The sequence below is a fragment of the Anabas testudineus genome, chromosome 2 (genome assembly GCF_900324465.2).
Source record: "Anabas testudineus chromosome 2, fAnaTes1.2, whole genome shotgun sequence".
Classification (NCBI taxonomy): domain Eukaryota; kingdom Metazoa; phylum Chordata; class Actinopteri; order Anabantiformes; family Anabantidae; genus Anabas; species Anabas testudineus.
The window spans coordinates 12,355,974-12,371,962 of record NC_046611.1 but is presented as its reverse complement, the minus strand read 5'-3'; the positions used below and the strand labels follow the sequence as shown (position 1 = coordinate 12,371,962).

At 43.2% G+C, this 15,989-nt stretch overlaps 1 protein-coding gene across 1 annotated transcript; it reads left to right on the top strand.

Moving 5' to 3' along the window:
• The first annotated feature begins 1,656 nt into the window (after positions 1 to 1,656).
• Positions 1,657 to 5,408, top strand: LOC113164324 (DNA replication fork stabilization factor DONSON). Its single transcript, XM_026363577.1, has 12 exons — positions 1,657 to 2,192; positions 2,452 to 2,526; positions 2,645 to 2,845; positions 2,934 to 3,112; positions 3,345 to 3,420; positions 3,518 to 3,620; positions 3,754 to 3,865; positions 3,990 to 4,112; positions 4,213 to 4,411; positions 4,511 to 4,580; positions 4,762 to 4,892; positions 5,036 to 5,408. The coding sequence occupies exons 1-12, from the start codon at positions 1,740 to 1,742 to the stop codon at positions 5,174 to 5,176; spliced, it is 1,863 nt and encodes a 620-aa protein (XP_026219362.1). The 5' UTR covers positions 1,657 to 1,739; the 3' UTR covers positions 5,177 to 5,408.
• The last annotated feature ends 10,581 nt before the right edge of the window (positions 5,409 to 15,989 follow it).

The window sequence follows — 15,989 nt, the reverse complement described above, 5'->3', positions numbered from 1 at the left end:
ATGAATGCGAAGTGTCTCAGTATAAAACAATGATCGACTGAAGCCCTGAAGTTCAAAAAGTTTACTAGATTATTAAATACACTATACAATACACAGTGTACCAAACAACATGATCCCGAGGGTCTATACATGCATGAAGCAACACCAACCCCTTTAAAACCCAGATGATGCTCTTTCAGAGCAACTGAGTGAGGAAGGAAAAGCTTGAGTACATTTCATACATCAGAAGTGTGTTATGGTATTTCAGCATTTTTGACACAGTAGTTACAAATACTTTTCTATATTTATCATGTTTTCATGTTATTCAATCCAATAAAACACACCAAGAAAACATTTTTCTTACTGTTCTACTGTGCAGCGGTGCCATCATGCTTTGTTATAAATATACGTATATAAGTATGTGAAAAATGTCTCGGTGCGAAACTCTAGCATGTAATATGAAGGGAAGGGTGTGTGTGTGTGTGTGTGTGTGTGTGTGTGTGTGTGTGTGTGTGTGTGTGTGTGTGTGTGTGTGTGTGTTGTTCCCTGACTGCAATATTCTTGACAGCTCAGTGTTTGGTTGTTTGAGAAAGTTAACAAGTGAAATTGTCCTGCAGGTCTGAACAGGACAGTGACTTGTAATAGTCTAATGCATTCTGCTGTCACGATGTGGAGCGTGGTCCCAGGAGGAAAAAGGCTCAGTGTCAGTTAATAGATAAATGGATAGTTCATACATCAGAGGTCAATTTTTATTTGGATTTTTCTGGGAAATAATGCATTACTGAGACAAACCTGATTAAATAGAAGTTTAAAGAAAACTAACATGTGCTCTATGGGCTCTGACAACATCAAATAACATCAAATAAGGGTTCCTAAGGTCTAATGCGTCCATTTGCGATCAAAAACATTTCAGGGTAAAGTCGTAAAACCTTGAATCGCTGTTGTGATGCTTTAGGAGCTTGTGAATTGATTTCCTAACAGCAGCCATCATTGGCGCTTGGCTGAGGTTCAGATGTGATTGATGACCCACAGTCTTGATAAATGAGGGGAAAATGAACAGAGAGCCAGAATTTACGTAATGTCCTATTAATCACTGTGACAGGGGGGCAGAGGTGGTGATAGCAAGGGGTTTGGTGAGTGTACTACTGAGATAAATCGCAAACTTTTTATTAATAATAAAAATGTACAATAACCCACTGCAATTATATGGTAATTTTACATTTGCAGAAGCAATGAAGGTGACTGAAACATATATAACTTATATCTGGGGTTAAACTATGTTTAATCCATGCTTAAATTTTAATATATTTATAATAAAATAGACGTAAAATTTTAATTAATTATTACAGATCAATGCAAAAGTGAGTAGCTTTGTCGGAGATGGTGCATTTATAGTACTGATGTTACTGTTTATATCCTATTTGAGTTCGTGTTTTACAGTAAATAAGACATGCCATTCACAGTAAAAGAGATATTATTCCTTACTATTAGGTACTTGGAGGGTTGTGATCAAGTGAACAGTCAGTTACAACCGCACATTTACTTTGGAAAAACATAGAATTTTCTTGTGATGTCCAGCGTCTGTGAACGGTATCTCTATTTTCCCATAAACTGAAACGCAACACGAGCGGCACCCACTACGTCAGCACGCTACGCGCCAAATTTGTTTAGTGCGGAAGAGACGACGACGACCCTCCGGCGGGTTTTGTGTTTTTAAGTTTACTCGGTGACGTTCAGCTGTTCTTCCTTCGCTCTTCACCATGTCTCAGCAAGCAGGTTATTCACCCAGCTTCAAGCGACCGGCCGAAATAATGCGAATGAGGAGAAAAAGAGCCCGAAGCGACGCCGGCGTCTTCTCAAGTCCGAGCGGCCCGGACTCCACTGGCAGTCCCGGACAAAGCGGCTCCTCTTCGGCCGGCGTTCGACCGTTCTCCCCGGGGCCGCTTTTCAACACGCAGAACCGCTCCGGAGGTGGAATAAAACGCCGAAACCCGTTCGCAAACATTGAAAACACATACAGTCCAAAAAAGAAATTTGTAATTTATAACGACGACGGGAACCGAGAAGCTACCGACAGTCCGCACATAAACAGGACGACAGAAAAGGAGGAAGATGAGGAGATGTCAGGGAAGAAGGACTGTCAGGGAGGTTTCTCTTTCAGTGCAAGTTTGACTAATGCAGAAAAACTGGAGCACCGAGATGTCTCCAGCAAGGTTGGTTATATTTAAATCTAAAAACATTTCACGTTACACTATCAGTTCATCTTAACATATAAACACTCCTATAATAGTATGTAGCTACAAAGACTTTTATAGTGAATGTGCTGGAAATGTAAAATGAAAGACCTATAATAAAGACTAGTATGTGGCCACAAGAGAAAGATCCAATGCATGCTTCGTTGTTATGCTTTAATGATAAACTATGTTTGAGGTGGACCTTTTCATATTTTTCATGATCACATCTTTGCTGTAGAAGAGTCTGAATTTCTCTGAAGATGATTCTCTCTTTGAAGAAGAGGAGGAAGATGTTCAAAGTCCACTGCTCAAGGTTTGGTTTTCACAACTTTGATTTATAATTCCTGTGCAGAACGTCTCTTTTTGTGCTAAAGCCGTGTGTGTTCAGTTCAAACACGCTTTAAAACCTCCTGTTTCGTCCATCTTTCCAGAGTCCTCGTGCCATTTCTCCTGCTTCCATTGTTCCTCCTGTTTGCACAGAATATCCAGCAGACTGGAGTCTGAAGACTCGTCTCCTCTTCACCTCCCCACTCTCCCTTTCATGGGCTGAGCAGCCTAAAGCCCAGGAGCAAGCTCTGGGGCTCAGCCAGAACTGCAGAGCTCAGTTTAACACCCTTCCTCACAGTCTACAGGTAGTTTTGTTTTGTTACTACTTAGGCTTTTGCTGTGTAGCATCATATTTAGCTTCAGTCAGTGAATGTCTCTCTGTTGACCATGCAGGATCCAAGATCCTGCTCAGAGCTTCGCTGTGCCTTCCAGCAGAGTCTGGTTTACTGGCAGCATCCGTCCCTGCCCTGGATCTCTCTGTTTCCCCGCATCAATGCAGAGAGAAGCTTCAGTGGGAAGAGCACCCCCTGGGCACAAGATACAGCGCTACAACAGAGCCTCATGAGTGAATGGTGAGAGGATATGTTCGGTTTAGCCACACTAACAACATGGTGTCATAGACAGTGATATAAAGTTCATCAGAGCAGCAATTACTTCTATAAGGTAGTAAACAAATAACTGGGACACGAATAAGGAAATGTGCATGTCATCTAGCTGATTAATATTAAATTTGTTCATGTGAAGTCATAAAAGTCTTTAGTCTTTTATTTAGATGATTTTATATCAGTTTTCTCTTCCCCACAGGTCAGTCAGCCTGTCTTCACTCTATAGTCTACTGAAGGCCAGACTGTGCCCTTACTTCTACATCTGTTCCTATCAGGTGGGTATAGCTTATTTTTAAAATTAAAAGGATGTCCTCATATTAGTTAGCCTGTTTTTTCCTTGTAGATCTAATTTCCTTTTTGCTTTGCTATCAGTTTACAGTGTTATTCAGGGCAGCAGGTCTCAGTGGTTGTAGCAGCATCACAGCTTTGATTTCTCCTACGACCAGAGGTCTCAGAGAAGCCATGAAGGCTGAAGGTGTGTTTTAAGAGCAATCACTTCTTTCCACATTGATACAATAGTCGGAACTAAAATGTTCTTTACGTCTTCATCTTTAATTCTCATCTTTTGTCTCATTTGTCTGTGTTGCCGGTACTGTGTACTTGTTCAGGTATTGAGTTTAGTCTCCCTCTAGTGGAGGAGAGGAGGAAGAGCAAGGAGCAACAGAACGTGACGGTGCACCAAGGAGAGGAGGAAGAGGAGGAGCACAAGGAGAAAGAGGAGTAAGACTGTTTTTCTTTTCAGCATAAATACAGGTTAATGACCACAGCTTCTGTATATGTAGCTGTACTCACGTGGTTTATAGCCAGGATGAATTGGTGGTTCTGAGAAAATGTTTTATTACAGATGTTCTGAGCTGAAGGAAGGCGATGATGAGGAAAATGACAACGAGGACAGCAGCTTTTCCTGGCTAAAAGAGATGGGTATCCAGGATAAAATCAAGAAGCCAGACAGCATCACCATACAACTGTATCCTTCTGCTGACATTATCAGCTCCCAGTTTGCTGATTGTTGGCTGTGTCACACACAGTTTCATGGAATATAGCAGGCTCCTTGATCACTTGTATAGTCGTAAAGAGGGTCACACAGTGTCTCTGGACCATAAACCAGAGTCTGTGGTGTGTGTGGAAGGATCACACACATTCACCCTCATTAACTTCCTCATTAACTGCAAGAGTCTTGTGGCTGCAGCAGGATCTCAGGCCGGGTTACCCCCAACACTGCTGGCTCCTGTCGCCTTCAGAGGAGCTACTGTCCACACACTGAAGGTATAGAAACACATACACACACACACACACACACACACCTACACCTACTGTAAAATATACACCCACAGCTCTTAATTGACTGGAATGTGTGTTTTCCAGTCCCGCAGTGTCAATGTGAAGAGCCAGGTTGGTTCCACCTACCAGAATATTAGCAGTCTGGAGATCACAGGTACACAGCTGAACTCTTCTCATTCACTCCAAATGTATTTGGACACATGATTTTGCCTCTGTACACCACCACAGTGGATTTTAAACGGTTTTTCAGTTCATTATGAAATAGTTAAACATTGACAGGAAATTATTGTATGAAATGGTTCTGAATTGTTAAACATTTTTTTACTTCCCCATAGGACCCATCCTTCCTTCATCTCTTCATGCCATCACAAATCTCCTTAAGCCTGCACAGAAAGGAAACTTTTCAGCTACTCTTTACTCACACGCACCTACCTCTGTCATGAATATACACATCTCCAAGCAACAGGTACGACTGTCAAAAGGATTTATAAAACGTTGCTGCCAGTTCAGACATGTTGTTTTATGATGATCTCTTTTTACAGTGAAAATGTTATTTGTATTCACAGCGTCATGTTCGCTTCAGCTTATACACTTTGTTTGTATTCGCAGTGCACTACTGAGTGTGTGGACCTCTCTGGTTGTGGTCTCCATCCTACTTCCATCGAGCAGCTGCAGCAGCCCTCCAGCCTTGGAAAGACTGCTCTGACACACATCAATATGAACAACTACAGCTACACCTGGAAGAACTGAGAGGGCTGTTTGAATGTGTGTGCGTTCCTGGAGCTATCAAGTTTCTAATGATTACACTATGTCTGATAGACAAATACTCTGCTGCACTACTACTGTGTGTTTTACTTAGATGTCTATTGCTCTTGTTTCTTTTTAAATGCATTTTAAAAATTAACTTTATTACATGTATTCACTTTTTAAGCTGTGAATTTATTTTAGATTTTATTTTTCTCCCAATTGTTCAACATCAAAAGCAGTTATTGATGCACTTGGAAGTTTAGCTATTCCAGAACTCCTTTGCTGAGCAAATAAATACATTTTAATCAAATCTGGATTTATTTAATAGCCATATTATGAAGATATGAGACTAAGTTAGTGCATTTCCATAACACAAAGACTGGTGATTTACATGTTGACACCTGAGCAGACTTTAAACTGCTTACAGTACATTATTTGCTTTACATTTGCTACTGCGGCTGTATATTTTGAAGTTCAATTCACCTTTACATCCATCTTATGGAGGAACAAAAGTCCCAAAGAAGCAACAAAAACAAGGAAAGTAAGTAGTTGATCAAATGCTTAACTTGTCCCAATGACGTTAAATGACCAAATGTAGTGTTGATTGCTGCAGTCTCTACTTTCTGGTATGCTTATTTATTGCCAGTGAAGTGATTTGTCTATTTGAGAGAAGTGTTCTATTTTGTGCTTCCACATTTATCAAATATCTTAAAAATGAACCAGTCCACCTTGTAAAACAAGCAAGATTAACTTAATTAACAGTAAATGCATGCATCAGTGCATCATGCATCTTTGAAAACTTCTCAAAACAAAAAACGACTTCAGATTTGGTGTATTGTTTTGTTATCCTTCAACAGCTTAGGCTACTCGGGGCGTTTTCCATATGAGCTTTTGAATTTACTGAAGTTGAACTGAGTTGTGCATTTTTGTTTTGTCCCCAAACTAACTTTAATAAGCAGAGCCACTTTGCTAGAGAGTGTAGGGGACCACAACCATCTGACCTGTACAGTCTGGGATCAGCTGATCTCACTGAGGACAGCCGGCGTAAAAGATCCTTCGTCCGAGACTTTACACATCCCTGATGAGATCAGAAAGAGGACAACGAGAGGATGCAGGTGAGGCAGAAAACAGCAAAGAGGAAATAAAGAACGGAGAAGAGCGTTGTCCAGAGAGAAGGTGAGAAGATTTAAGCCGCATCTCCCCTTTCTGATTATGGGTAATGTGAGATCACTGGACAATAAGATGGACGAACTGACAGTGAGGATGGAGAAAATCTTTGCAGAGTGTAGTCTGATGTGTTTCACAGAGACATGGCTGCATGACAGTATTCCAGACTCCAGCATTAATATAGACCGTTTCAGCACCATGTGCTGGCACAGGAGAGGAGAGGAGGGCGGCTTGCCATTCTCCTTAACAGGTGGTGCCATCCTGGTCATGTAACTGAAAGGGTGTGTCTGTAGCCCTGACATTGAACTGCTGGCTGTGGGACTTTGTCTATACTATTTGCCCAGAGAGTTTTTCACTCCTTATTAATCTGTTTACGTTCCTCCATCCACCAACGCTGCTGCTGCGTGAGACGTAATTCAGCCGGTCACCTCCAGCCTGCAGACCAGACACCCTGACGCCTTCTCTATGATCTCTGGAGACTTTATTCACACCAACCTCACCAAGACATTTCCTACATTTACCCGTTTTTGAGCTGTCCCACCAGGGGGGAGAGGACACTAGACCTGATGTATGCTAATGTTAAAGACGCCTACAGCTCCACTGGAAAAGTCGGATCACAACCTGGAACATCTCCCATGTCAGTGAAGATTTTTAGTCGTCCATGGGAAGTTATCTGGAAGTTGCGTCTTGAAACGTTTCGCCAAATTGCTTCATCAGTCTGAAGATAGTTGGTTGGAGCCCTCAAATTTGTACTCCAGGTTTGGTTTTACTATACCCCTTGGCCTGAATAGGCTTGTTAGGGAACACTTCCTCTCTCATCAGAGGTGGACGGGTTGATCAGGCCATCCTCCCCATCTTTGTTACACCTGACTCCTCTCTTGAACCACTTGTCCTCTTTGTTCAAAATGTGAACGTCATTGTCCTTGAACAAGTGTCCTTTATCGTTAGGACCTGAACCAGCTGTGTACCTGCATCTTGAGGTGTTACCCCTACTGTGGTGTGCCATCCTCCTGTGTAGCTTACCTCTCTATTTTCCCTCTTCCTGTCTTTCTGTCGAGCTACACGTCATTCCACCCTTTGCCCTCTGGACCTGTCTGACTCGTCCTGATGCCCAACTTCTGGATGAAGATCTCGACGCCTGGATCCACCGTTTGCCCAATGGGATGCGTGTGGAGACCGGTTCCTCTCAAGGTTTCTTCCTGTAGCCTTCTCAGGGAGTTTATCCCTTGCCACCGTCGCCCTCGGCTTGCTCATCAGGCACAATCTGATTATGATTCATACACATTCACTGTTCATGTACTGTTCTTTGGTTGTGTAAAGCTGCTTTGTGACAATGTCAATTGTAAAAATCGCTCTACAAATAAAATTGAATTGAATAGCTTACCTCCTGTTTGGTTTCTTCAATGTACAGCTCAAAGCATTCTTCACTGTGTGTTGAGGGGGTTGAAGTAGGCAGGTATGATGCGTTTCCTAAAAATCCCTTTCAGCTTCTCTAAACCCCAGCCATGTAAAGTATGACCAGGTTTTTGCATTGGACCTGGAACTCCAGCTGTTCCATTGTTCTTTTTCTGGAACAGGGTGCTGCCTTGTTGAAGGCCCACTTGGGGTATCCACAGGTCTTGAGAGATGTCCTCAGATGCCCATCTTCCTTCTTTTGGGCTTCTGTGGAGGTGGGGATGTTTTGCGCTCTATGGTTGAGAATCCTCATGACTCCTAGTTTGTGTTCTAGTGGGTAATGCAAGTCAAACAAAAAGGTTCTGGTCAGTGTGTAAACCTCTATTTCCAGTCTGCTGCCTGTCCCAATGATAACCACACAGTCTAGGATAGCCAAGCAGTTGTCTTTGGCTTCTTCCCTTGTGAATCTGTTGTTGGTGTCCACTGAGTAAATATGATCTGTGAAAGCCTGTATCTCCTGGACCCTGATCTTCACCCAGGTGTCATCCACACATCTGAACCAGTGGCTAGGTGTCATCTCCAGGAAGAAGTTAAGAGCCTTCTTCTCTACATCTTCCATGTATAAGTTGGCTGCAATTGGTGACAAGCACCAAACCAGGACAGGAGATCTACTGAATAAGTAAGGGTTGTTTGAAATTTGTTAGTTTCAGAGGTAGCAGAGTTTCTGTCAGTTCTCTCTAGTCTGCTGATTTAGCCTGTTTGTCAGTCTGTTTCAATAAGTGGAACAAGGCTGACTTCATTCCTGAGACGCCGATTACACCACAAAACAAGGCCACCCCAGCCGCGCTCTCTACCAGCTTTGCTTACACACACACACAGATTTACCGCTGTTCTCATGTTGTGATGTCTTTTTCTGTATTTTATCTTATTATTTTTATTACTTTTTGTAGATAAGTTACTAGTTTATCTCAGATCATGTTGTTCGAGAGAGTTTTTATCTCCGTTTTTACCTTTGGATTCATACTCTCACTAATCTGAAAGACCCGAGCGCAACAGCTGCTCCATCAACATGGAGCCAGCTCCTTTGTTTACACCCGGGATCAGCTGATCTTACTGAGGAAGGCCGGAGTAAAAGATCAAACTTTGTACGGGACGTTAAACATTCCAGAGGAGATCAGAAGAAGGACAACGAGGGGATGTAGGGGAAGTAAAAAAACAGCAAGGACCACATCTCCCCTCTGATTATGGGTAATGTGAGATCACTGGACGTTAAGATGGACGAACTGACAGCTCTAGTGAGGATGAAAAAAAATCTTTACAGAGGTACCCGTTTTTGAGCTGTCCCACCAGGGGGGAGAGGACACTAGACCTGATGTATGCTAATGTTAAAGATGCCAACAGCTTCACTGCCCTCCCCCCTCTGGAGAAGTCGGATCACAACCTGGTACATCTCCTCCTGCAGTACACACCTTTGGTTCAGAGACAGCCTGCAACCATTAAGACAGTAAGAGGTGGTCAGAGGGGGCACACCTTGCCCTGCAGGGATGCTTTGAAGAGACAGACTGGAAGACTCTCTGTGAGCCTCATGGTGAGGACATTGATGGACTGACTGACTGCATCTCTGACTACATCAATTTCTGTGTGGACACCCACGTACCCACAAAAAACATTCGCTGCTTCCCAAACAATAAGCCCTGGGTCACTCAGGACATCAAAGACATCCTGAATGACAAAAAGAAAGTATTCAGATCAGGAGACAGGGAGGCAGCAAGGAGGGTCCAGAGACTGCTTTCTGTCAAGATCAGGGAGGGGGGAAGGAGACGTACAGGTGAAAACTAGAACATAGCCTTCAACAGAACAACACCAGGGAGGTTTGGAGGGGCATGAGGACCATCACTGGCTATAAGTCCAGTAGCCAGGAGAATGTGGGCACAGTGGACCGAGCAAACGAATTTTATAATTTCTTCAGTCAATTCCAGGCTGAGTCACAGTGCCCACTTCAGTTTACCAACTGGTCCTCAGCCCCTGCCCCACACAACTCAGCCACCACCCTCACAGTCTCAGCTGAGCAGGTGAGAAGAGAACTGCATTCCTGATGGAGTCAGCCCAAGGGTGCTGAAAGCCTGTGCTCCTCAGCTATGTGGAGTTCTCCAGCACATTTTCAACCTCAGCCTGCAACTGGAGAGAGTTCCTCTTGGGTGGAAAAAGTCGTGCCTAAGATGAATAAGACGCCACGTCCCAGAGTCCTCAATGACTTCAGACCAGTGGCTCTGACCTCACATATTATGAAGGCTCTTGAGAGGCTAATCCTGGAGTCCCTCCGACCTTATCAGCTCCATCGCACCTACACCCACCTGGACAAGCTTGGGGGCTTAGTGAGGATAGTGTTTTTTGATTTCTCCAGTGCATTCAACACCATCCGGCCTGCACTGCTGGGAGAGAAATTAAAAAACATGCAGGTCAACACTCCCCTGATTTCCTGGATCATGGACTACCTCACCAACCGGCCACAGTACGTCCGCCTGCAGAACTGTGTGTCTGACACTGTTCTGTAGCACAGGTGCTCCACAGGGGACAACTCAGAGTCCTGTCATCTTCAGATGTTCTGATGACTCTGCAGTTGTAGGATGTATTAGGGGTGGACATGTCACAGAGTACCATGGATTGGTGGACAGTTTTGTTGACTGGTGTGGACTCAACCATCTGCAACTGAACATCAGTAAAACAAAAGGAGCTGGTGATGGACTTCAGGAAATCTGGGAGTCCTGTCATCCCTCTCTCTATACAGGGGGAGGAGGTGGAGGTTCTGTCCGAGTACAAATACCTCGGAGTGTACTTGGATAACAAACTGGACTGGACCAAAAACTCATCAGCATTGTACAGAAAGGCTCAGAGCCGGATGTACTTTCTGAGGAGACTCAGGTCCTTCAACGTCTGCAGCACCATGCTGCGGATGTTTTATGAGTCTGTGGTGGCCAGTGTAAACTTTTATGCTGTGGTCTGCTGGGGCAGCAACATGAAGGTGGCAGACACTAACAGACTAAACAAACTGATTAGGAGGGCTGGCTCTGTTCTGGGGGTGGAGCTGGACCCTCTACATGTTGTGGCTGAAAGGAGGATGCTGTCCAAACTCCTCTCAATCCTGGACAATCCCTCCCACCCACTGCACAGTGTGTTGGTTGGACAGAGGAGCACATTCAGCCAAAGACTTAAGTTTTTCTGTATTGATGTTATTGAGGGTTAAAGGCTAAATAATTTCCTTCTGGGATTAATAAAGTTTTTTTAATCTTGAATCCTCGTAGTCGACAAGTTTGTCACGATGGCACCCTTTAGTAATCCGTCTTCATTAGAATATCATGCCATTAGGATTACAGCACCGATCACAGCCCACATCATTGTGATCTACCGACCGCCGGGCCAGCTGGGGGACTTTTGTGACGAGCTGGATATGCTATTGTCTCAGTTCCCTGAAGATGGCACTCCTGTCATCGTCTTAGGAGATCTCAACATCCACCTGGACAAACCACAGGCAATTGACATGCTCACTCTTCTAAACACATTTGACTTGAGACAAGTCTCCACTCCTCCAACTCACAAAGCTGGCAACAACCTGGACCTCATTCTGATCCGAAACTGCACTGTGGACGACATCTCTGTCACTCCTCTGCATTTGTCGGATCACTTCTTCATTCAGCTCACAGTCATCTCTAGACCATCTCATTCTTCCACTGCACTGGAAACATTCCGCTGCAACCTCAGATCTCTCAACCCAGAGCAGCTTTCTTCCCTGGTTTCTGCAACGCTGCCCTCATTGCAGGTTCTATCCACCTCTAACACAGACAGCCACGGACAGGCTCTGCAATACTCCTTCATTCTGCCTGGATAGTCTCTTCCCGATATCTACTAGATCTGCTCGTCCTTCAGCTTCCAACTCGTGGATCACTGACCAGATCCGTGAATAACGCATGGTGCTCAGCAGTGCTGAAAGGAAGTGGCGCAAATCCAAGTCTTAACCTGCTCTAACTGATTATCAGGATTTGCTTCAATCTTTCTCTCAGTGTCACCAGGGCGAAGACTGAATACTACAAGGACAAGCTCAGCAACACCACAGACACCAGAAAGCTGTTCTCAACTTTCAAGTCTCTACTCTAGCCACCCCCAACTCCACCACCCACCTGTCTCACAGCTGACAACTTTGCCTCCTTTTTTACCAACAAGGTGGCAGCCATCAGCTCCCAGTTCTCTCCTCCTCTGACATTCTGCTTACTAAACCTGACGATGCATCTCACTTCACGTTTTCAACACTGTTGGAGGACGATGTATCCACCCTCCTCCTCTCAAATCGGCCGACCACCTGCTCTCTGGATCCGATCCCCTGTACTCTTCTTCAAGCTATCGCACCAACACTAATACCAGCCATTACACAGATCATCAACACCTCTTTCACATCAGGCACCTTCCCCACCTCGTTCAAGCAGGCCCAGATTACTCCACTGTAGAAGAAGCCTTCTCTGGATCCCTCCCTTGTGGAGAACTACAGACCGGTCTCTCTTCTTTCATTTCTGGCCAAGACTCTGGAACGTGCAGTCTTCAAACAACTGACTTTCTTTCCCAGAGCAATCTCCTCGATGTCAGTCTGGCTCCACAGAAACAGCATTTCTGACTGTTGTGGAATCCCTACGGGTGGGTAAAACTGCAGGTAACTCTTCTGTCCTTATTCTATTAGACCTATCTGCAGCCTTTGACACTGTGAACCATCAGATTCTCATGACTGCACTCTCAGTCTTGGGCAGCTCTGTCCGATTAAACCTTCAAGGTATCCTGGCAGGGGCATGTCTCTGACTCTCATAACCTCTCCACCGGTGTACCACAGGGCTCAGTCCTTGGTCCTCTTCTTTTTTCAATCTATACTTTTTCTCTAGGCTCCATCATCCATTGTCATGGCTTTTCTTATCACTGCTATGCAGATGACACACAGCTCTTCCTGTCTCTTCCGCTGGATGACTCAACTGTCTCGTCTCGCATCTCTGCCCGTCTGACATCTCTGCCTGGATGAGAAAGAAAAAAAAAAAAAAAAAAAGACACCTTCAACTCAACATCCCCAAAACCGAACTTCTAGTCTTCCCTGCCAGACCTTCAACTCAACACAACATCAGCATTAACATTGGATCAGCAGTGATTGTCCCTACTAAGTCAGCTAGAAACCTGGGGGTCATCTTTGATGAGATAACTTCTGTTGTAAATTGGCGCTATACAAATAAAATTGAATTGAATTGAATTGAATTGAAGTGATGATCAGCTGACCTTCACGGAACACATCGCCACAGTCTCTAGGTCGTGTAGATATGCCCTCCACAATATCAAAGATCAGACCCTACCTGACGGAGTACACAACCCAACTCATTGTACAGGCATTGATCTCATCTTGTCTTGACTACTGCAATGCATTGCCAATGGGTTTACCGGCATCCACAACTAAACCCCCCCAGATGATCGAAAATGCAGCAGCATGCCTCATTTTTAATCAACCAAAAAAGTCCTCATGTCACACTGCTCTTCAGATCTTTGCATTGGCTTCCTGTGGCTGCAAGGATCAAGTTCAAAGCTCTGTCTCTTGCTTACAGAGTGGTCAACTCCACAGGTCTATCTTATTAGTTCAGTCATTCAGGTCTACATCCCCTCTCGTTCACTGCGCTCAATCGGGGAACAATGTCTGGTGGTACCAGCACCACACAGTTGATACCAAGGAAAACTGTTCAGCTCAGTGGTCCACAATGGTGGAATGAGCTGCCCATCTCTGCACGCTCAGCCACCTCACTTGCAAATCTTTAAAAAACTGCTTCCGCATCTTCCTTTGCACTTAAAACACAAAAAAAAAAAAAAAAAAAAAAAAAAAAAAGTAGGCCTGGGGTTTAACAGGTTTTCATAACTTCATTTCAGTTATGTTTACATATAATTTTACAATCACCACCATCAGTGTGCCATGTTATGTTTTTTGTTTAGATTTTTTATTATTTTATCTGTCTTTATTATTCTATTACATTATTAGCAGATGATGTTTTTGCACTTGTGTGGCACCTTTTCAAAAGGAAAATAATTATCCTCTGGGGTGTATTCTTTGGTTGTCAATATAACAATTCATTTTTTACAAAATCTTCCCCATCTGATGAAACTGTAGGTCAGTTGAGTAAACAGTCATATACAAACTTCACAACTAGTGGTTTAACTAAACTAAACCCAACAAAAACAGCACAAACATTTCAGTTCTGCCTTTCTCAGTGTGTAAAGCCTTTCTGTTTCATGGTTGAGTCCTTTAACTGCTCACCACCAATGAGCATCATTCATCTGATCACCAACAGGTGTGCCAAGTAGATACCTGCATTCAGAGTTGTCCTAAGACCTGCCTGTTCACAAACCACACAACATGAAATCCTAAAAGTTTAATCACCACCAAGAAACAAATCATGCATACATACATTCACAGAACAACAATTAATTATATACATGTAAATAGGGGTAAATATGTCAATTACACAAAGAAAACAGGATTATTATACACGTTACCAAGTTTTAATGTGGGTGAAATGCTTGTCTCCAACCACTACGCTACAAAAACTACATATTCTTAGTATATGTAGTTTTAGTTTCAGAAGTAGAGTTTTTTTTGCAAAGACAACAGCTTTTGATGATTATCTCTAAACATAAACTGAGGCAGATTTGTAAAAAAAAAATGCTATTTACAACATACATAGCTTATCGGTAAATTATTATTTCCAGTGTGGCCATTCTCAACCATTCTGGGAAGACCTGAGAATGTAAGCCAATAGTGGTGAAATTTACTCAGGTATAGAGTTTGTTGAGTCATACTAATAATTAACATTTTAAATCGGATTTATCTGAGAAGTCATGTGAAGTTTTCAAACAGGCAGATCTGAGGGCAACTCTGATTACAGGCAGCAACTCAGCACACCTGTTGAAGATCAGATGATTGACCTCACTGCTGGTGAACAGGACTGATCATAAAACAGAGACGTTTACCACACAGGGTAATGTGGACCTAGATTGTTTTTGGTCTTCAAACTAAATAAGAGAATTTATTTGTTAGTGCAGGTTCTCTGTTTTGTGTGTTATATTGAAGACATTAGATATTGACTACAAGTGGCACTTTGTTCTCTTATTGTATTGTCTGGAAAAAGCATGTGTTTGTTTTCTGTATCTGAAATAAGTTCCACAACAGATAAATAGTCCCAAAGCTCTAAAACCCCTATAAGAGAAAAAGACTGAAAAGGGATAATGATGGGCGGGCCATCTGCCTTGTCCAGAAAGAGGAGAGAGAAAAGAACAGCAGCAAACAAAAAGCAGGGTTACATGAGGCTAATGCTAAGTCATATAGTAAGCATTGTCAGAATGTGATAGATATAAATTTTTATTTGATCCCAAAGTGAGGAAGTTCAGTTTTTACAACGGCTACAAGACGGTGACGTTCAAGAAAATGGGGAAAGTGTGAAAATTTAACATTTTCCAAATACTTTTTTTAAATTTTTTTTTTATGTATTAACTAGTGGCAGGAAAATGAAGCCTCATGAAGCACTGAGGTTTTCCTAACAATTGTGTCGAAGTTTCAAAGCTTCAAGACTTCAGTGACATCTGGTGGATAACTGAAGCCATAGCAACCTCTAAAGCAGACGTTCTCTCCCATACTCACAAAACACATTCCAGGTTTTGACGGTTACATAATTGTCAGCGCTTTGGTGGAATTGGGAGTTGATCTGCAGTTAGTAATACAGGGTGCCCAGCTGGTGGTGTTCACAGAAAAACACTATAATCAGCAATTTATAGATTCAGCGTCCTTCCCCTCCTTTCCTCTGTCTCAGCTACCCAAATTTCTGGGATTTGAGCATAATGTGAAAGGTCATTTCCCACATCATTTTAGCTCGGAGGGGAATCTTAATTATGTAGGTCCCTATCTGGCCGTTAAATATTACAGTGTGGATCAGATGACTCCAAAAGAGAGGGACGGGTTTCTCACTTGGTACAAAACAGTCTGCAACAGTACGTTTGATTTTCAGAAAGAGGCGCAAATCTATTGTAGGAATGACACAGAGATCCTCAGGAAAGCGTGTCAATTGTTTCATGGTAACTGCATAAATGAGACGACTGTGGATGCGTTTTAATGAAGGCTACAATAGCATCTGTGTGTATGACCGTCTTTCGAAAAAATCATCTTCAACCGGAAACGTTGGCTATACCCTGC

What these genes read in the sequence shown, in the direction of transcription:
- LOC113164324 (XM_026363577.1), top strand. Translation starts at nt 1,740, where the DNA reads ATGTCTCAGCAAGCAGGTTATTCACCCAGCTTCAAGCGACCGGCCGAA. An exon ending in GAGCACAAGGAGAAAGAGGA is followed by an intron (nt 3,866 to 3,989) that starts GTAAGACTGTTT and finishes GTTTTATTACAG; the next exon opens with ATGTTCTGAGCTGAAGGAAG. An exon ending in CTACTGTCCACACACTGAAG is followed by an intron (nt 4,412 to 4,510) that starts GTATAGAAACAC and finishes TGTGTTTTCCAG; the next exon opens with TCCCGCAGTGTCAATGTGAA.